This window comes from Solanum lycopersicum, chromosome 12 (assembly GCF_036512215.1).
Source record: "Solanum lycopersicum chromosome 12, SLM_r2.1".
NCBI classification, from domain to species: Eukaryota; Viridiplantae; Streptophyta; class Magnoliopsida; order Solanales; family Solanaceae; genus Solanum; species Solanum lycopersicum.
In genome coordinates this window covers 8,466,361-8,488,455 of record NC_090811.1, presented here as the reverse complement: position 1 = coordinate 8,488,455, position 22,095 = coordinate 8,466,361, and the positions used below count along the sequence as shown (strand labels likewise).

The 22,095-nt window shown below is 35.4% G+C and overlaps 2 protein-coding genes across 2 annotated transcripts; both read right to left on the bottom strand.

Annotated features, from left to right (window-relative positions):
- Positions 1-13,313: 13,313 nt before the first annotated feature.
- LOC138340196 (uncharacterized) lies at positions 13,314-13,820 on the bottom strand. The gene is made up of 2 exons (XM_069291889.1): positions 13,789-13,820; positions 13,314-13,701 (listed from the first exon to the last, which is right to left on the bottom strand). Exons 1-2 carry the CDS (start codon positions 13,818-13,820, stop codon positions 13,314-13,316), a joined length of 420 nt encoding a protein of 139 aa, XP_069147990.1.
- A 2,118-nt stretch (positions 13,821-15,938) lies between these two features.
- On the bottom strand, positions 15,939-17,581 carry LOC138340195 (uncharacterized). Its single transcript, XM_069291888.1, has 6 exons — positions 17,434-17,581; positions 17,229-17,307; positions 17,004-17,181; positions 16,743-16,952; positions 16,220-16,676; positions 15,939-16,102 (listed from the first exon to the last, which is right to left on the bottom strand). Exons 1-6 carry the CDS (start codon positions 17,579-17,581, stop codon positions 15,939-15,941), a joined length of 1,236 nt encoding a protein of 411 aa, XP_069147989.1.
- Between the last annotated feature and the right edge of the window lie 4,514 nt (positions 17,582-22,095).

Here is a 22,095-nt window from a genome sequence, read left to right as displayed (position 1 = left end):
TTTATTTGGTGGTTAAAGAAGATAACTTTAAAGTTAATAGTGCATATATTTTACCATATATATAATTAATTATATAATAAGTAGGAAGAAATATACTGTAAAAGGGAATTAAGGGTTTAGTAGAGAGAAACCTTACATGCGGCAACAAAGAAAAGAACGAATCAGGTGATATTCTAAGCTAATAAATTCTCATTTATATTAATGTTATAATTTGATTATTAGTAATACTATATCACTGAATACTTTTGAAAAAGAAAGAAAAAGGAATTAAGAGTTGGTGGAAATTGAAAAAGTATTACTTTGAGTTGTAATGGTTATAATTGTGGGTTAAGGGAAACAAAAATTTTCATTGGCCATCATTGATTAATGATTGGCTAATTATTGGCAGATTAGATGAAAAAGTTAGATCATTTAGTATAATAATAAATTGGGTCACACGTCGAACACCAGTTGCTTGATATTGATTTTTTTTCCATATCATTTTTTTATAAATTGAGTTTTGTATATTAATATAGGTAATTAAATATTAGGGGTATCGAATTATGTAAATTTCATTCAAATTATGTTAATTGAAGGAATTAAGAACTATACTTAGGTGTGAATTTTAGAAAATGATTATATAATAAGGTGCATATTTGGGTCTAGGGTAAACATTGAACAAAATTTAGTGTTCATAGACTCGTCACCTTACATATTATGCACATATACGTGATAGATTGGAGAAGTTCGGAGGCAATAAGGAAAGGAAAGGCATTGGAGGAATAGTTTCTTGACTTCGATTCTTCGGTGGAGGTAGGTTAGGGTTTATTTCTATTTGATAAGTAAACTCTCAATAGCGATTGATATGTATTGAGTGATATTGTAAAGTCTCCTATATAATTGATTGTGTGGTTGAATGTCTTGATTGTGTGGTTTGTGGTTGGCCTAAAATTATGAGACTGTTGAATTTCTAATCTTCAACCCTCTCTATTAAAAGGACGCCCTTAATAAAGAATGCTTGATGAAATAAAATAATGAGATAATTGGATCGAAGTGTCACGTTCCAACACGGTATTATGAGATCGGAGTGTCAAGTTCTGACACGGTATATACGATCGGAGTGTCACGTTCCAACACAATAACATTAAAGGAAAGGAATCTTGAATTAAATTAATATACTCAATCTTAATGAACTCATTTCCCAAATGAGTATGGTGTGGAGGCATGAGTTCTCATAGGTATGCTTGATGTTGTGATTGATGGTGTACCTATTACGGTGTTGTTGACATTGGTTTATGTGTTTGTTACTTGACACCTGTTAAGTATTGTAGTTGATTTTATATTATTATTCAATATATATTGCTTCACCAATTCTCATTACTCCAATCGCAAAATGACATAAAGGTTAATATACTTATCAAAAAGTTAAGAAGTATACTTTTCTTAGGAAATCAAGCAATCACTTCGGTAATTGGGTCTCCCCTGTTCGAAAAGTCTCTAAATCAACACTCTATTTAGATATGAAATCATAATAAGAATTTGAAATCAACAACACCCATATAAGTTATTTTGGGAAATGAGGTCAAATATACCTAAATATCCGTTCTCAAATACTAGAATTAATTTCATGACCCAAAAATTGGTGTGATGACACTCGTCTATCCCACCAACAAAAGTCAACAAAAATTCAACATATACCAATATAAATGTGAAAATTAAACTATAATATCTATGCAAATAACTCAAACAATCTCATAAACACCCCTAAAATCTAGTTGTCACGTCTACAGTCCACTAATGTATTAAAACATAATTTAAATAATTACAAGTCTCATTCTCTTTGTTTCTAAAATAGAACAAAAATATAAACAAGGAAAAAGAGGGCATGCTGAAGTGAAATTCAACTACCTATTAAGTCTCCATAGGAAAACCTAGTATTTCATTTTGAAGGGTACTAATAATTTAAGAAATATACAATTGAAAAATATATCACGCACTGCTAGTTTTTTCATGGTGATAACAACCTTAAGGTAATAATGCTTCTGAATCATGTATCTATCGAAATTGATAAACATGATAACATGATGTATCTTCACTTAAGTAAATATTTCTTAAAAATCATTATCAACCATAAGAATTGTGGTGTCCTAATGGTTAGACACTAATTTATTACATAAATATATGGTATTTGTAATGTGCGTGTAATGTACTGCTGAAATGAGAATATTGGGAATATAGAATTTCCTATAATCATCTTGTGATATCAATTTGAGATAATTTTGAAATTTAATTTAGTTCATGGACAAACATTATGTGTATTAAAATTAAGAAAAAAAAATAGCAATCAAGCCATAATACATAACATAATTAGTTAATAACAACAACTTTTTAAAATATTTATTAAAAATGTCAGAATGACAATATTTGAGAAAATATTTTATATTCAGATTTTATTATTTAAATTTTATTTTATTTATAACTACATTCATACATTAGACTAAATTCTAATACAAATAAACTTTTAAAAAGAAAAAAAATTAATTAAACCACTATCCATTAACCTTCTTTCTCCACATTTCAAGTTATCTTCCCCCACCTTTCACATCTTCATATAACTCCTCTTTCTGTAAGGTTCTTCCAAATTGTTCAACAATTCTCTAGTTTAATTAAAGAGATTTGTTTATTGATAAGGTACTTTCGTTTATTTACTGATATTTATTTTGATTTTCTTTTTAAAATCGTCGATTATGTTGTAGAATATGGTTGTAAAGAGGAAAATTTTGAATTTCAACATGATCCTACCCCACCCGACTAATGAATACAACCTTTCAAAAAAAGAAGATTAGTTATGGGTGCTGAAGAAGTGGATGAAACTTCTAAAGATCAAAGTGATGAAAAATAACATTATGGGGTGTTGCATTTTGTATTTAAATTATCAAATTGTATTCTTTGTTATTTTTATAGTTGATTGCATTTTGTATTCATTACAAAGTTAATGTAGTATCATGCTAAAATTTGAATTGTAGTAGGTGTAACATGTATTAATTTTGTAGGTGTTATTCGTTTCAAACTTTTATATGTTTAATTTTGTATTATATTATAGGACAGTAGATAAATAGTTTTATAGAATTTTATATGCTATTCTAAATTAGGCTTCATACAACTTTGTATTTTTAAATTTTGTATTCTTTCTAACAATACTCAAAAAAATTGGAATTTTTGTGCTCGCTCAGTGTTCCAATATCATTTTGTATTAAAAAATCACTTTATATTTCATTCTTGCTTTCTATGCCAACAAGTTTTCAATTTTTTTGAGCTCACTTTATTTTTCAATATCATTTTATATTTCATTCTCACTTTTATGTCAACAAGTTTTGTATTTTTTTTGTGTTCACTTTGTATTTCAATATCCTTTTGTATGTCATTTTCACTTTCTATGCTAACTAGTTTTGATATTTCTAATGAAGTGTTAAAATTTAATATTGCAAATTTGAGAAATAAGGGAGAAAAAAGTCATGTTGATTATGGAACCAAACATGTATAGTAGGAAAGAAATTTTGAAAATTTTAATCCTAAAAATAAAAAATGAGAAGACTTAACAGTAGTGGAAAAAAATTAGGCCTACTTAAAGTTATACTTAAGTTATAATTAGTAACTATGGTAACGTAACTTTGTTGGTTTAAATTCAAAAATTACCTTAAATGAAATATTACTTTCCTTGATTTTCTCCGTTCTGTTATTAATTTAATTATATTTTATCAAATTAAAATCTTTTTTATCTTGTTTGAGTTTTTTTTGTTCCATGACTTTCTCTTATTAATTATTTGTGGTTTTTTTTCAAATTAATAAATAAATACAAATCTAATTCCTTATCAAACTAAAATAATGATATTTTAAATAAAAAATAAAATGGTGCTCCAATTAAAGCAAAAATTTTGCTATTTTGAAAATTTTCAAAATTAATGGTCAAACAAAAATAATAAAAGAAAGCAACAAAAGATGGGCCTAAATATTCCAGTCCACAATTAAAGCACGATAAAATATTGATTAGGCCCTAAAAATACCTAGCCCAAAAGAATGGAAGTCTATATTTGAATGAAACATACTGCAGTTTCTCTATCTTTCTTAGTATTGATCTGCGAAACCCTTTCGATGTTGCTTTCCTTTTCACATTTCAAGCTTTGATTCTACCTCCTAAGTTGTTTTTTCCCCAGATCTATTATCTTTGATACCATCTTCAGTTATTCCATGTACAAATGTCTCATCTAAGTTATCTCATTGTAAGTATCGATACCGTAAATAGATTTTAAAGTTTCTATAATAGATCATCTTGATTTATCTTTTTACAACGATGATGACTATCTAGAAATACAAATGATGCCTATCAAGATGGGGTTATGAAATTTGAAATTTCTTTAGAGTTTTTTCTTGTTGATGTATTCATTTTTTTATGTATGTAATAACCTAAGATATCAAGATGTCTTTTCATGTTTTTGTTTCTCTATTCTCTGCTACTCCCTTTGTCTGTGTTGCATGACATTCTTGTTTGGTTTAGTTGTACTTTGTCTAGGTTTTTTTCCATATATTTTGTAGATATTCTATATTTATATTCTGATTAATGTTGTGTAAGCTTTGTCCATGTTCAAAATTATTCTCTCTGTAGTTAGGTGCTCCTTAAAATTATATATTGACATATGATTTTATTTTCTAGAGCTGAGTTGGCAAAATAATTTGCTAAATAATTACTTTTTCTTAATATAAATGATTAATTTATATGTGTTGTGTCTCTGGTTGAAACATTGTTGGTTCAATGATTAAAGATGAAATTTGTGTTAATATGAAATTTTCATTTTCAAAGTACATCTAATATGAGAATGTATATAAATTATTTTTAAAGTTCACCCTTAAATCTAACTTCTCGATTAATTAAAACATCTTTAGTTTGATTTATTTTTGAAAATATGAACAATTTGTAATTCTTAGTACATACATGTATATGTAATAATTTCTCAATGTAAAGAAGAGAATTTTTATGCTTCAATTCATATTAGGTTACGTAGTGCACTACCAGATAGTACACTTTTATATTAAAAATAAAATAGAAAAAAAACTGCTTATGAATTATGAGTTATAAATATAACTTTCATACTAAGAAAAGTTTGCATTTGATGTTACATTTTATTCAAATTTCGATGCCTTCATTATTTTGCAACACTGATATTATTGATAGAATTCAGGAGTCAAGCTAAGTCATTTAATGTGTTCAATCTCACGACAATAAGTATATATATTTTGTGAGATTATGGATGGTGGATCCTTGAGCTTGTATATAAGGTATGTATTCATAACTCTGCCTAAATATCATATAAACTAAGATTTTTTTTGAATATAGAGGATAATTTATATTAAAGATCTTCATGTAGATATAAGTGTTAAAGAATCACATCTTTTGTTAGTAACTATAACTAAATTTATTACATGAAGGAGGAGTTGATCGCAACGGTTGAAACGGAGAGGCAGGTCGTGGAGATATTAGGTGAGTGTATGAACGTGGCTGATGGAAAGTTCAAGACCCTTGAAGACTTCACCCTTGAGGACACCGACTCCATTAGTAAAGAGTTGGAGGGGCACCAGCGAGCTGAGTTTGAGGTGAAGGAGGTTATCACTTTCTTGGAGTGACGGCGTATGGAGGCGCAGAGCACGATTGAGACCATGAAGGAAGAGATTAACGCACTCAAGAAAGGCGTGAAAGTTGGAGGATCATCGTCGCTTGACTGAGATAGGGAGTCCATGGTCAAGTTTCCAAAGCCACCTATGTTTAGAGGCTTTCGTGATGCGCAAGAGTTGGAGAATTTCCTAAGGCACTTGGAGAATTACTTCAAGTGCAACAGACTGAAGAACGATGACAGTAAGATAAACACCACCGTGTTGTACCTTTCGGAGATGGGCATGCTATGGTTGAGTCTATAGAGACCGAAATAGCGAAGGGGACGTGCACCATCAACACTTATGATAGATTGCACGGAGATTTCAAGAAAGCCTTCTTCCATGACAATGTCATCTATGAGGTCAAGTGAAAGTTTAGGGAATTGAAGAAAATGGGAAGCATTCTAGCGTACGTGAAAGAGGTCACCACCCTCACGCTTTAGATTCCTAACCTAAAGGAGGAAGATATGTTGTTCAACTTCATGGATGGGCTTCGAAATTTGGCCATGAAGGAGTTGGAACTCCGATAGGTAAGAACTATTGATGAAGCCATCATGTATGCCGAAGCTTTTACACTCTTCAGGCAAGAGAAGCTCGACAGAGCCAGAGGAGAGAAGAGGAGAGATATTCATGACCATGGTGGGGGAGATCATGGAACACGCGAGGAGCAGTGGCCACATCCTAAAAAACATGATACCTATAAGTCTGATGCAAGAAGTCTATACGTCATGGTGACACGGAGAGAAAGACAAAGGTTATCCCAAGAGGTTGTTGCTACATATGCGGTGGGCCACACGGCTATTCAAGGTTACTTTAATTGAAGAGATTTGGAGCTATCTTACATGAGCAGAAGGAGAAGGATGCACAAGATCAAGGATAAGGTGTAGAGACAACACAATTGGGCTTGATAGGACTATGTGGAGCTATCACCAAGCAAAGTTGTAAGCATTCTCCAAGCATAATACAAAATCCATCTTCAAAAATTCTCTAAGTCTTCCTTTCATTCTCTTAGCGATCTTCGTATAAAAGGCTTACTTGAGCTTACAAGATCTTGAAAAATTCATTAGTAAGTTGTCAAGTGCCGCACAGAGTCATAGAAAATACTCTAAGTTCCGTAACACTAAGCTCTAAACTTGTTCAAGCAATTCTAGTATATTTCTATATATTTTACATCTTTTTTAGCTATACATCTCCCTAGTGTCTTTGGTGAATGATGGTGGACTAAGGTCATGGCTTCAGTTGAGGCCATGGGCAAGGGGAAGTAGTGGTAACTTTGTAATGAAATTTCCGAAGATGAAAGTCTAGGATCATGGAACATAGGGTCACTCTAAAAAAGAGGTAGATAAATATAGTTTGTGTCCAAGACACCAAATTGGTAGGTATCAAGTCTAATGAGTTTAAATTTCCATATTGAGGCAATTTTTATTAGCTTTGATGATTTCGCAAAGCCTTTATTTTTTTGGAGCTAAATGGAAGTAAAGCTTCAAATTTGGATTTTTCAAAAGATTTTGAGGTAGTAATATGATTGCTAGATCTTGTGTTCCAAAGACAGAGAGACAATTGGTTACCTTTCACAGTGTGATAGTTAATAATGTCACAATCCAAATTAAACCCTAGACGTCACTTGGTATTTAGGACCCCGAGAAGCCCTACACAAATACTTGACTTATATGCAACACAATAGAATATACAATAAGACAGTTTAAGTAAGTCGTCTCAAATCATAAAAAGGAGTTTGAACATAAGTGGAGAATCATAATTATGTTGTGAGAAACCCTTTTAAAACAACATAGGATGGGTCGGGGAATAAACAATACACCAAGTAAAAAGTCTCAATAGTAAAGAATAAAAGCAAAAAATGGTTTTCATGACTTTGCCATCGGAGTATTAGGACTCTCCAATACAATAGCTATTAGCAATCCAAGCTAGCCATGAGCGGGAGGAGACAAAGCAACAGACCGTATATTATGAGATAATATAGGTACAAGTATACATCATTACACAAAATGTATTGTGTGATAAAAATGTGTAAACATAGACATGATATTATGGTAGGCTTAACACATGTTGTTAGTGCTTAACAGAGGAGAATAGAGTTGTTCAAATAAGAAAACGGAAAAGTGGTTTTTATTGATTAATTTGAGACGCAACAAATAATCTTAGCTAAACTAGGATGATGTAAATTAATGCTAAAATATCTGCTAAAACTAAGTTATTGCTTGCTGAAATTAAGGAACGAATACTGAACAGTAGCTAACAGAGTTTTAATTACACTAGAAAACTGAAAACAACTAGAAATAAGCAATTTATTTTGGTGTGCACTTCCTCAATATTATTTTGCCCTACGTCATCATCTAGCCTGAATTTAGGTCATGTACCTTGCTGCTTTGAGGACCATGGAAACAATGTTGAACCAAGGCTAAAACAATAACCTGAAGTGCCTTCGTGTCATCATCTGACCCAACCCAATCATTGTCAGAATACCCTTGCAACTTGAAGTTCTGACTTTTACCGAACTTGACATACCTTTTTACTCTTTTTGCTTCTTTCATATGCCTTTAACTTGCACAAATCAGAAATCTAGAGAAGACACTTACTGCTTGCAGAATGCCGGGTCTCGTAGGGAGAGAGATACATGAGACATCCAACCATACTTCTATAACTTGCTTCTTCAACCTTGTCACTACCATCATCTTTAATGATCCTTTTTTTTTATTCATTGGAGTGCTCATAGGTTTTCAATCTTCCATTTTGAAATTCTTCATTATCTCCGTTATGTATTTCTTTTGACAAATATACATTCAAAGAAAGTAAGACATTTTCCCCAAGTCTGTCATTTCGAACACTTTCTTCATGTCTTCCTTGAATTCATGTATAATTTTAAGGTTGTTCCCTGTTACAAGAAGATCATCAACATAAAGTTATATATATAACCACAATAACATAATCTCTTTTCATAACAAATAGAGAATTCATTCGCTTAGGATTTTCATATATCCTAAGACTTGAAAAAAACAACCAATTCGACTATACCAAGACCTTGGATCTGGTTTAAACCATAAAGGGATTAAATAGATACACTTTGTCATCATGTCACTTTACTGAAAAAACCTTGAGGTTTCTCCACATAAATTTGCTCATGTAGAAAACCATTTACAAAAGCGTACTTGACATCTAATTGAAAGGTTTTGTAACCCTTTTATCTAGTGTCACGACCGGAGTCTAGACCCCGGACGAGACCGGCATTGTTGGCCTCTCAGAGGTCACAAACAATCCTACTCCCGTCTTTCTTACTTCGTCTAGGTTAATTTTAGCGGAATATTTGAAACTTTTTGTTTCTTAATATATATTCTAATCATTCTGTTAGATTTATAATTGTTCACCATCAACCATCTAACATTAAGATCATCAATTGAAAGAAATAGTTTATTATAGCATTAAATGTATACTTGCCAAAATGGCTCTAATACAATATCTGAACAAAGTGAAAACAAACGCTAATGGAACATACTCCACTAGCTCAATCCTATAAATAATCTACAATATAATGGGAAAGCATCCTCGAAATCATGAGGGCCTACCATATTCAGTTGAATGCTCGGCGTCCAGATAGATTCAACGTCAATCTGTAGCTCTAGAGTTCACTTGTGTCTGCACCTAAAATTGTAGAGTTGTATAGGGTTAGTACACACTTGTACTAAGTAGGGGTATATACAAGAACACACCAAGTCCAATCATGAGTAAGAATAGCTCTTTCCTAACAACATTATTATGGAAAGTCCAGTCAGTGGACTGTCCAAATTGGGATTAGGAAAGTTGGTGAACTTTCCAAATTTGGATTAGGAAAGTGAGATAACTTTTCAAATTTAGGTGAGGAATTTCATGCCATGAGAGTAACAAACATCATCATACTTTTCATATTGCACACATCACATAACATCTAGCACATATGACATAAAATATTGCATATAGCACATAACATTTTTCATATTATTCGTTCATATGCCATAAGACATTGGAATCATGGACTTGACATCAAGACTTTCCGAAAATGAGGGTTCAACATATGGAACCTTAACTAGGGAGCCTTCTTTAGAAAACATAGAGTCTGCTTCATTCATTCATACGTACTTCATTTCATTTCATTCATAGGCTAATGTAAACACCAGATATACCTAGGATGTAGTTTAAGACTTTCATCAGGTTTGTTATGCAATGATCAATAATGACCTAGTGTAATTACTTAAGTCTAGATCACCTCTTGATTATCCTATCCTAACACCTTTGGTATCATTCATTACATTATGTGCATCATTTGAGGCTGACCTAATTCATTCATGGGGAACTTTAACTTTAACTGACATAGATCATGTGAGCATCATTAAATACAGTGTCTCCCCAACATCGAAAAGAGGTGTAATCACCGGCCAGAGTGACACAAAACATTCTAGAATACATGGGAATTTAACCCCGCCAGATCCCTATATTGGTAGTATAGGTTTGAAGACTGGGAGATATAAGGAGACCCTTACCCGAAATGCCGGACAGTCTCATCTCTTGAGATTTACTTGAACCTCCGTCCCTCCCAAAAATGGCATCACCGCTCATAGTTAGTCTATCGGTGTTCAGTATAAAGTTCCATTACATTTAACTCATACGTCATGAAAGTTGGCTTCTAGTATGAGGACATCGTACCTCAATAGATGATTTCTCATCTCATCATTAGTAATAAGTGTGTTAATCTCAATACTTTCAGTAGAGTGTTCATAAAGACTGGTCTCTTTGTTAACTCTACACTATCATAGGTGAGTACGTTTTGGTAACATTTACTTAGGCTCATTTGGATTGATCTCATCTTTTACATTAGCCTCATATCATGTTTTCACCACATTCAATAACATTAGCACCTTTGCTCTTCATAATTACTCACCTCATTTTATGTGACGTTGATTTCATCATATGCCAATGCACTTGGCTATTCAGTGTGTCTCACACACTTACTTAACCCTTCAAGGGTTTCATCATTTCATTGTTCATTTTATCATTTTTTTTGTTTATTTCATCAATTCTTTGTTCATTTCATCATATCCCAATGCACTTGGCCGTTTAGTGTGTTTTACACTCTTACATAACCCTTCTAGGGTTACATCATTTCATTACATACATCTTAGGTTCACCTATTTTTAAACGTATTCTAGAGTTATGGGTCTATACATACAAGCCATGGGGCTTCATTTATCGTTCGTTTAAGTGATTCATATCTTCCTAAGATTATGTGGTACAAGACTTATGCATCTTGTATGTATGATTAGATCTCTATTTCGATCTTAGTAGGCAACATTATTCTTGAATATTTAATTCATGTATGACTTATGTTTCAATACGGAATTTGGGCAAGGGAATCCAATATCAAATCCCTTAGACAACACTTACATTTTTTTTGGTTCACACTTCTTGGGGACCCATGAGTGAGCCCCAATACCTTCATTTTAATTTTCCCTTAGTTTTTCTCCTCATTTTTTGCTCAATGGGATTGAGAGGATTTGGTATAGAAACACCCAGAACCTTATTTTCTTTTAATTTCTTTTCTTTGAACTCTCTCTCCCTTGGCTGAGAGGTTGTGGGTTCGAACCCCCACAGCCTCTCTTTAGTTGCTTTTAAATTTTCCCCCTTGAATCTGTCTAGGAGGTCGTGGTTTCAATTCCCACGCCTCCGATTTCTTTTTCTTTCATTTTTCTTTGACTCTCATTGGCTTCCTAGTGGTCGTGGGTTCGTTTTCCATGCCTCATATTTCTTTTTATTAATTTTTTTGTACTTTACTTTTCATCCAGCACACCCAAGATCAAATCTCCTTGACCCCCATTTCCATTTTGCGATTTTAAGACATTATACGGGTGAGGTTGAGGGTTCGAATCCTGGTGGCTTCCCCTCATATTTCACTTAATTAATTTTCCAGATTTGGTCATTTAAATTTAGCCTAAACTAAACATGTAAATTTTCGGAAATTTGGTCACATTTGAGCTCACTTTCATCAATATTTTCACTTGAACTCATAGAGTAATTCGTAGACCATTTAGAAAGTTTTGGGGTGCATTTTTCATAGATTTGTTTAGCCAAGAGATTTTTACTTAAATCAGCAACATTCCATCTTTTATGAACATCACGATATACATAGGTTTATACACATAAAATAATAACCATAACGTTACACATATTGGAACCTCAATCGGAGACACTAGTGATCGTCACATTCTTGCACACGCATGCACATAGTTGCAAAAACACATAAGTTGTCATTCATAAGATTTCAAATACACAAACATAAACATATTCATCATGGAAACACAACATACACCTAACTCTACCAGCGATAAAACTCAACATACGAATCATTGAGAGCTAGTGATAGTGACATGCAACGGGGAACAACACTTATTTTCGGAATGAATAATCTTAACCTTAAGGGATCTCTTGGGAAAGGGACAAAGAGAGAAGAGAATCCATACCTTTTTTATGTTTAACCCTGTTCTTGCTTCCCAAAAACTTCACCCAAGATCACGTCCAAGTCCCCTCACTGTCAGCACCACTCAATGAACAACCTCCCTTTTCCTAACATGTGATTAACGTTTGTTTTCTTGTAATTTCGTGTGAGTTATTCAAGTGTGAAGAACTTGGTTTATTTTTCTGTTTTTGAAAGTTACTTTGGCAGAGAGAGATCGCGAATGAAAGTGATAGAGATGTGAGAGAGAGAGAGATGAGCGTGGGAGAGAAGAGTCTTCTTAGGCGTAGGAGTCTAGTTTAGGACTTAGTCAAATAAGGTTTTATTTAATTATTGAAAATCTGATTCCCTTTTATTTTAAATAATCTAATAAATAATAAATATAAATTAATTTCATTAATTTACCAACTAAAATTAAAAAGAAATTTGATTCATTGCTTCCACCTAGGTTCGAATCCGGGTGAATCAAGACTTCACTTCAAGGGCCAATTTTCGGACCTCTCTCCCCAAAATACCCCTCCGCCTTATTAATTAAATAACCAATTATATATGTAGGGTAATTACGATACTACCCTTATTCTGGAAAAAGATCATTTTACTCCTAGACCCTCCAAAACTAAGATTTTCCCTTCTTAAATCCAGTAAAGACTCATTCAAGTAAATCTTCATATTCGAGACCCTACATGGCTGGACCAAACCTTTTCTAGATCAATTAACTCCCCAAGTTAGTTGGCTTGGTCGTAGCAAGGGTTCAGAGGTCTGGTTCTACGCGCATCAATCCGTGTGAACGCAGTCTAATCGTAGGCGTTCTAGACACATTAAGCATTACTTATCTTATACATTTTAGAGTTGTTACAACATTACCACCTTAGGAACATTAATCACCGATGACAGTACTAATTATTTCGCGTAATGGCAAAAAGTTCATAAAATAGTTACTATACACAATCAAGAAATAACAACAAAGAATAGAGAGATAACGAAACTTAGACTTAAGAGTATGTAGTCTAACCTCAAGGGCTAAAAAGATGGGGGTATAGGGATCTCATATTGGCCTCGGCCTCCCACGTAGCACCCTCAACAAGATGATTCCTCCACAATACCTTCACTGTGGCAATCTCCTAGTTCCTCAACGTTTGACCCGTCTGTCTAAAATCTCAACAAGTACCTCCTCATAGGACAAATTTTCATCAACCCCCAAACCTTCAATTGGTAGAATCGATGCTAGATCGCCTATCCACTTATTTAACATAGAGACATGAAAGACTGGATGAACAGAAGCTAGCTTCGCAAGCAATGCCAACTCATACTCCACCTCACCCACACACTGTAGGATCTCATATGGCCCAGCATACCTTGTACTCAACTTCCCCTTCTTGCTAAACCTTATCACCCCCTTCATAGGTGATATCTTCAAATAGACCTGGTCACCAACATCAAACTCTAGTGGCCATTTTCTATTGTCAGCATAAGACTTCTGCCGACTGTAAGCAGTAGACAACCTGTCCCTAATCACTCTGACATTTTCGAAGACCTCAGGAATGATATGTGGACCCCAAATGGATGAATCTTCAACCTCGAATCACCCACTTGGAGACCTATACCTCCTACAATACACTGCCCCAAACGGTGCCATCCCAATGCTGGAGTGATAACTATTATTATACAAGAACTCTATCAAAGGCAGATGGTCGTCCCAACTACCCTTGAAGTCAATCATACACGCCTCAGCATGTCCCCAATGTCTGAATTTTGCGCTCTGCCTGCCTATCAGTTTGAGGATGAAAGCCAGCACTAAGGTTCACTTGCGTGCCTAAGTTCCTCTGGAATGATCTCCAGAAATGTAAAGTGAACTGAGCTCCTCTATTGAAAATGATAGACAAAGGAATCCAATTCCATCTCACAATCTCATCAATGTAGAGTTTCCCATAATCCTCGACTCTGTCAGTAGACTTCACATGGATAAATTGGGCACACTTAGACATCCTGTCTACAATAAACCATATGGAATCATGTTTCCTCCTAGTCTTCGGAAGACCAACTATGAAGTCCATATTAATAGACTCCCATTTCCAAGTCAGTTACTTTATAATCTGAGTAAGACCGCTAGACTTAAGATGTTCTGCCTTAACCTGTTGACAGTTAGGACACTTGTCCACATATTCTGCAATGTCCTTCTTCATTCCATCCCCCCAATATATCTGCTTAAGATCGTGAGACATCTTGGTGGAACCTGGATGTATAGAATATCTTGAACCATATGCCTCTGTAATGATCCTAGTCCGCAAATCATCCATATATGGTACACACAACCTGTCTTGGTACCTAAGTATGCCGTCATCTCCCAAACCAAAAGACTAATTAATCTTAACAAACACTGAGTCCTTCGGCTCCATCAACACAAGATCAAGATGCTATCCCTCCTTGACTTCAACTACTAAGGATGATTCAGAACTAGGATGAACTGAAACATCCCCACTTGTAGAGTCAACAAACTACACACCCAGTTTTTCCAATCTACGTAAATATCTCACCAATTCCTTCTTCTCATCCTCAACGTGGGTTGTACTTCCCATGCTCATCCTACTTAAAGCATAAGATACAACATAAGCCTTACCTGGATGTTAGTGGACATTCATGTCATAGTCCTTCAGCAACTCCAACCATATCCACTGACATAGATTCTACTCCCTTTGTGTGAACACGTACTGGAGACTTTTGTGGTCTGTGAACACATCCTCAAGCACTCCATACAAGTAGTGCCTCTACAATTTTAGTCCAAACACCACCGCTGCCAAATCCAGGTTATAAGTGGGATAATTCTTCTCATGAACCTTGTGTTTTCTGGATGAATAAGCTATAACCTAACTACCCTGCATAAGAACCGACCCAAACCAACCCTAGATGCATCACAATAAATAGTGTAATTCTCACCACACTTTGGCAAAGTAAGCACCAGGGCTGAAGTGAGTCTATCCTTGAGCTCTTGGAAACTCTTCTGAAAAGCCTCTGCCTATTCAAACTTGAACTTCCTATTAGTTAAAGTTGTATGTGAGGCAGCAATGGAAGAAAAACCCTCCACAAACATGCGATAATAACCAGCCAATCCCAAGAAGCTACAAATATGTATGGGTGTAAGAGGTTTTGGCCAGTTCTTAACACCTTCAGTCTTCGTGGGATCTACCTCCACACCTTTGTCGAACACAACATGACCTAGGAAGGTCACTAATCTTATCTAGAATTCACACTTGCTGAATTTGGCATACAATTGATGTTGTCTAAGTACCAGCAAGGTTAGTCTCAAATCATGTTCATGCTCTTCATTGGTCTTAGAGTAGATGAGAATGTCAACAATGAATACTATGATGAAAGAGTCAAGGCATTCATGGACCACTCTGTTCATTAGATCCATAAATGCAGCAGGTGCATTCGTGAGACCAAATGACATAACTAAAAACTATAAATGACCATAACGGGTATGAAAGGCTGTCTTTGGAACATCTTCATCCCTAACCCTGAGCTGATGGTACCCTGAACGAAGATCAATCTTTGAGAAGAAACTATACCCTTGGAGTTGGTCGAAAAAGTCATCTATTCTGGGAAGTGGATGCCTATTCTTGATAGTGACATTGTTGAGCTGCAAATAATCGATACAAAGTCTAAGGGTTCTATCTTTCTTCTTCACAAAAAAACAAGGGAGAGACCAAAGGGGAGATGCTCGACTGAATGAAACCTTATTAGTGAGATCTTTTAACTACAGCTTCAACTCTTTGAGTTCAGCTAGAGCCATTCTGTAAGAAGGTATTGAAATTGGTTTAGTATCGGGTTCTAAGTCAATGCCAAATTCAATCTCTCGAGGGGGAGGAACTCTAGGCAAATCATCAGAAAATACATATTGGAACTCATTCACTGCAGGCACTGAATCCATGAAATGAACGTCATGATCTAGATCATTAACACTCACAAGATGACATAATTACCCCTTGGACATCATTTTATTGGATTTAAGGTTCGAAATCAAGGGATAAGGATTACTCGAGTTGTACACCTCCCTGACTAGATCTTCTTCATTAGGGAAACAAAATTTCACAACCCTACTATGAAAATCCATGCAAGCATGACAATTATGAAGCCAGTCCATGACAAGAATAACATCAAAATCATGAATTGGTAACTCAACCAAGTCTGCACACATAGTCTTACCACATACAACTATTGGGAAATCTTTGTATACTCTATCAGTCCTTGTATTTTCTCCTAAAGGTGTACTAACAACTATAGGATCATGCATAACTTCATGAAATATCTCAAAATTGAGAGCAAGCAAAGGAGTTACAAAGGAAAGCATAGACCGTGGATCAAGGAAAGCATAAACAGAAGTGGAGAATACCTGCAACATACATGTTAGCACATCAGTGGACTTCTCCTGCTCCTCCCTGCCCTTCAGGGCATAGAACGTGTTCCTCTTAGGAGGCTCGGCTGCTGCTACATCCTAACGATTAGAACTAGGCTGAGCATTACCTCCAGCCCGACCTCTATTCTGTGGGTAGTCTCTAACCATGTGGTCACTCTTACCGCAACCGTAGCAGGCATTAGTGCCCTGTATGCACTCTCCAATGTGAGCACCGCCACACTTAGCACTCTTTTTATTGGGACGCTTCATCTCACCTCTATTGACCTTCATGTGCTCAGGTTTGCCTCCTCTAGGTGTTGTACTCCTCTGAGAGTTAGAGTTCCTTGAACTCTGTTTCCCCTTTTTGAAACTGGGCTTCTCACAGACGCCAAAATTTTTTATGTGGCCTCAATGTCTGGGACCTGCCTGATCTTGAGGCTTAAGACTCCTAGAATCACTAACATCCTTTTTCTTGCGGCTGTCCTCTACCTGTTGGACATGCTCCATTAACCTGGAGAGGTCCATGTTATCATGGAGCATCGCAGACTGACACTTCTCCTCCAGATCTCCGTTGATATCTGTAAGGAACCTTCTTATCTCATCCCTGTGGTTAGATACAAGGGAAGATCATACGTGGACAACTTAACAAACTTCAGGGAATACTCCCTGTCTGTCATGGATCCCTGCTTTAAGGTTGGTAAACTCCTCAACCTTGGCCTCCCTCGTCTCTCTGGAAAGAATCTCTTCAGAAATGTTGTCTTAAACAGCTCCCAAGTGATCGAAACTCCACCCAAAACTCGGCTATCTTGCCATATATTGCACTAAGTATGTGCAATATCCTTGAGTTGATAGGAACCCAAGTCTGCTTTCTCAGTATTTGTGGCACCCATAGACACCAATATCTTATTCCCCTCACCCACAAACTCCTGGGGATCCTCCAAAGTCTTAAACCCTATGAAAATAAGAGGATTCATCCTCGTAAAGTCTCTCAGCCTCTCAGCCATACTGTGAACGGTGGGTTCTCCCTATGAATATTCTTTCGGTTGAACTAGTCAGTCCTAGCCTGGGCCTACATAATGATGGCATGTGCCATCTAGTCCAGAGATGCATCACCTTAACATAAGTCAACACAGTTGGGTTAACCGTCATAGCCACTCCTTCAACTACAGCCTAGGGTGGAACTTTATTGTGCAGCTGCTGCTCTTCCTCTCCTCTGACCAATGTTTCTCCTAGTATTTATTTTCTAAATAACAACAAGGGATGATGTTAGACACAGTCATAATATCAAGAAATCAGACATTAGGAAAAGGCATGATGAGATCAGAAGAAGCGAAATTTTCCTACGTATCATGCAATCTCCGATTCAGGATAGTGGTGCACTTCACTACAATGACATAGAAACTACTCAATATGGTTGATGTGAACTTATTATCCTCAAAATTTAACCTATTCCGATGATAAAAACTTTGTCATGATCAGAGTCTAGACCCTGACGAGATCGGTGTCGTTGACCTCTTAGAGGTCACACACAAGCCTACTTACATCATTCTTACTTTGTCTAGGTTAATTTTAGGGAAAATTTAATTTATTTTGTTTCTTAACATATATATTAATCATTATATTAGATTTATAATTGTTCACGATCAACCATCTAACATTAAGATCATCAAATGAAAGAAATAGTTTAATATAACAATTAATGTATACTTGCAAATATGGCACCAATACAATTTCTGAACAAAACGAAAAGAAACTATAGTTGAACATACTCCACTAGCTCAATCCTATAAAAAATTTAGAATATAATGGGAAAGCATCCTCTAAAGAATGAGGGACTACCCAGTTCGGATGAATGCTCCGCGTCCGGATATTCATCAACCTGTAGCTCTAGCGTTCACCTGTGTCTACACCCAAAATTGTAGAGATGTACAGGGTTAGTACACACTTCTTCTGAGTATGGTTATATGAAAGAACACACCAAGGATATGCATGAGTAAGAATATCTCTTTCCTAACAACATGATTATGGAAATTCAAGTCAGCGGACTTGCCAAATTGGGATTAGCGATGTTGGTGAGCTTTCCAAATTTTGATTAGGAAAGTGAGAGAACTTTTCGAATTGGGATTAGGAAAGTCATGCCATGAGAGTAACATGCATCATAATACTTATCATATTGAACACAACACATAACATCTAGCACATAACACATAACATATTGCATATAACACATAACATTTTTCATATTATTCGTTCATATGCCATGAGACCTTGGAATCATGGACATGACATCAAGACTTTATGAAAATGAGGGTTCAACATATGGGACATTAACTAGGGAGCCTTCTTTAGAAAACACAGAGTCTGCTTCATTCATTTATACGTACTTCATTTCATTTCATTTATAGGCTAGTGTAAACACCAGCTATACCTAGGATGTAGTTTAAGACTTTCATCGGGTTCGTTGCGCAATAATCAAGAATGACCTAGTGTAATTACTTAAGTCTAGCTCAGCTCTTGATTATCCTATCCTAACACCTTTGGTATCATTCATTTCATTATGTGCCTCATTTAAGGCTGACCTAATTCATTCACAAGGAACTTTAACTCTAACCGACATAGATCATGTGAGCATCATGAAATCCGATGACTCTCCCACACCTAAAAGAGGTGGAATCACCGGCCAAAGTGACCCAAAACATGCAAGAGTACATGAGAATTTAACCCCGCCAGATCCCTATATTGACATTATAGGTTCGAAGACTAGGAGATATAAGGAGACCCATACCCGGCATGCCATACAGTGTTATCTTATAAGAGTTAACGTAAACATCAGCCCTTCGCGAAAGAAGGCATCACCTCTCATAGCTAGTCTATCAGTGCTCAGTATAAAGTTCTATTACAGTCAACTCATACGTCATGGAAGCTGGCTTCTAGTATGAGGACATCATAGCTCAATAGATGATATCTCATATCATCATTAGTTTTAAGTGTATTAATCTCAATACTTTCATTAGATGTTTAGAAAAACAGGTCTCTTCATTAACTTTACACTCTCATAGGTGAGTTGTTTGCTAAGATTTACTTAGTCTCGTTTGAGATTGCTCTTATTTTTTACATTACCCTCATATCATGTTGTCACCACATTCACTAACATTAGCACCTTTGCTCTTCATAATTACTCACCCTATTTTATGTGACATTCATTTTATCATATGCCAATGCACTTGGCCATTTAGTGTGTTTCACACTCTTACTTAACCCTTCTAGGGTTCCATCATTTCATTGTTCATTTCATCATTTCTTTGCTTATTTCATCATTTCTTTGTTTATTTCATCATATGCCAATGCACTTATCCATTTAGTGTGTTTTACACTCTTACTTAACCCTTCTAGGGTTACATCATTTTATTACATACATCTTAGCTTCACTTATTTTTAAACGTATTCTAGATTTATGGTCTATACATACAAGCCATGAGGCTTCATTAATCGTTCGTTTAAGTGATTCATATCTTCCTTAGATTATGTGGTCCAATACTTATGCATCTTGTATGTATGCCAAGATCTCAATTTCGATCTAAGTAGGCAGCATTATTCTTGAATATTTAATTCATGTATGGCTTATGTGTCAATATGGATTTTGGGAAAGGGAATCCAATATAAAGTCCCGTAGACAACACTTTATTTTGGTATACATTGCTGGGGGACCCAAGATCGAGCCCCAATACCTTCATTTTAATTTTCCCTTAGTTTTTCTCTTCATTTTTTTTCTCAATGGGATTGAGAGGATGTGGAATCGAACCCCCACAACCTCATTTTCTTTTAATTTCTTTTCTTTGAACTCTCTTACCCTTGGCCGATAGATTGTGGGTTCGAATCCCTATAACCACTCTTTAGTTGCTTTTAAATGTGAATCTACCTAGGAAGTCGTGGGTTCGATTCCCACGCCTCTTATCTTTTTCTTTCATTTTTTTTACTCTCATTGGCTACCTAGAGGTCGTGGGTTTGATTTCCATGCCTCATTTTTATTTTTATTAATTTTTTTTTGTACATTACTTTTCAGCCAGCACACCCGAGATCGAATCTCGTTGACCCCCATTTCCCTTTTTTGATTTTAAGGCATTATACGGGTGAGGTTGCGGGTTCAAATCCTTGTGACTTCACCTCATTTTTCACTCAATTATTTTTCCAGATTTGGTCATCTACATTTAGCCTAAACTAAACATGTAAATTTCTGGAAATTTTGTCACATTTCATCTCACTTTCATCAATATATTCACTTGAACACATAGAGTATTTCGTAAACCATTTAACTCGTATTGGGGTGCATTTTCCATAGATTCGTTTATCCAAGAGATTGTTACTTAAGTCAGCAACATTTTATCTTTTATGAACATCACGATTTACTTAGGTTTATACATGTAAAATAACAACCATAATGTTACACATATTGAAACCTCAACCCGAGACCCTAGTCATCGTCACATTCTTGCACACACATGCACATAGTTGCGAAAACACATAGTTTTTCATTCATATGATTTCAATTACACAAACATAAACATATTCATCACGGAAACACAACATACACCTAAATATACAAGCAATCAAACCCAACCTACGAATCATTGGGAGCTAGTGATAGTGACATGCAACGGTGAACAACCCTTGTTTTTAGACTGAATAATCTTATCCTTATGTCACGACCCAAACCGGGTTGCGACTGGCACCCACACTTACCCTCCTATGTGAGCGAACCAACCAATCTAACCTTAACATTTCAATATAAACAGAAAGTAATGTGGAAGACTTAAACTCATAAGTAAAAATAAATAATCAACTTCTATAACTCAAAAACTTATCATTATCCCCAGAATCTGGAAGTCATCATCACAAGAACATCTACCTTTAAATTACTAAACTAAGAGTATCTAAAAGCTAAAAATACATAAGAAGCTAGTCCATGCCGGAAGTTCAAGGCATCAAGACTTGAAGAAGAAGACCCAGTCCAAGCTAGAAGCATTAGCTCACCCTGAATATCTGGTATGACGAAGACTGGCTAGAATCACTGCTGAGTTGAAGATGACGGAACGTTTGCTGCACTCCACAATAACAAGAAGGAAACATAAAAGTAGGGGTCAGTACAAACCACGGGTACTGAGTAGATATCATCGGTCAACTCAAAATAGAGAACAGTATATATCAAGTAATATCATAAATCAACTATAAAACTCAACATGTAGCAACAACAAGTACTATAATCATCAGTAAGTACCATCAAGTTCCTCCATGAGGGATCAAGCCTCAATACCATACTCATTTGGGAATTAAGTATATTAAGTTGAGTATATTATCATCTTTCAAGATTCATTATCTTTCCTCCTCTTGTGTCGGTACGTGACACTCTGATCCCCTACTACTATGTGTCGGTACGTGACACTCCGATCCCCTAATTCTATGTGTCGGAACGTGACACTTCGATCCCCTACATGTGTCGGTACGTGACACTCCGATCCCC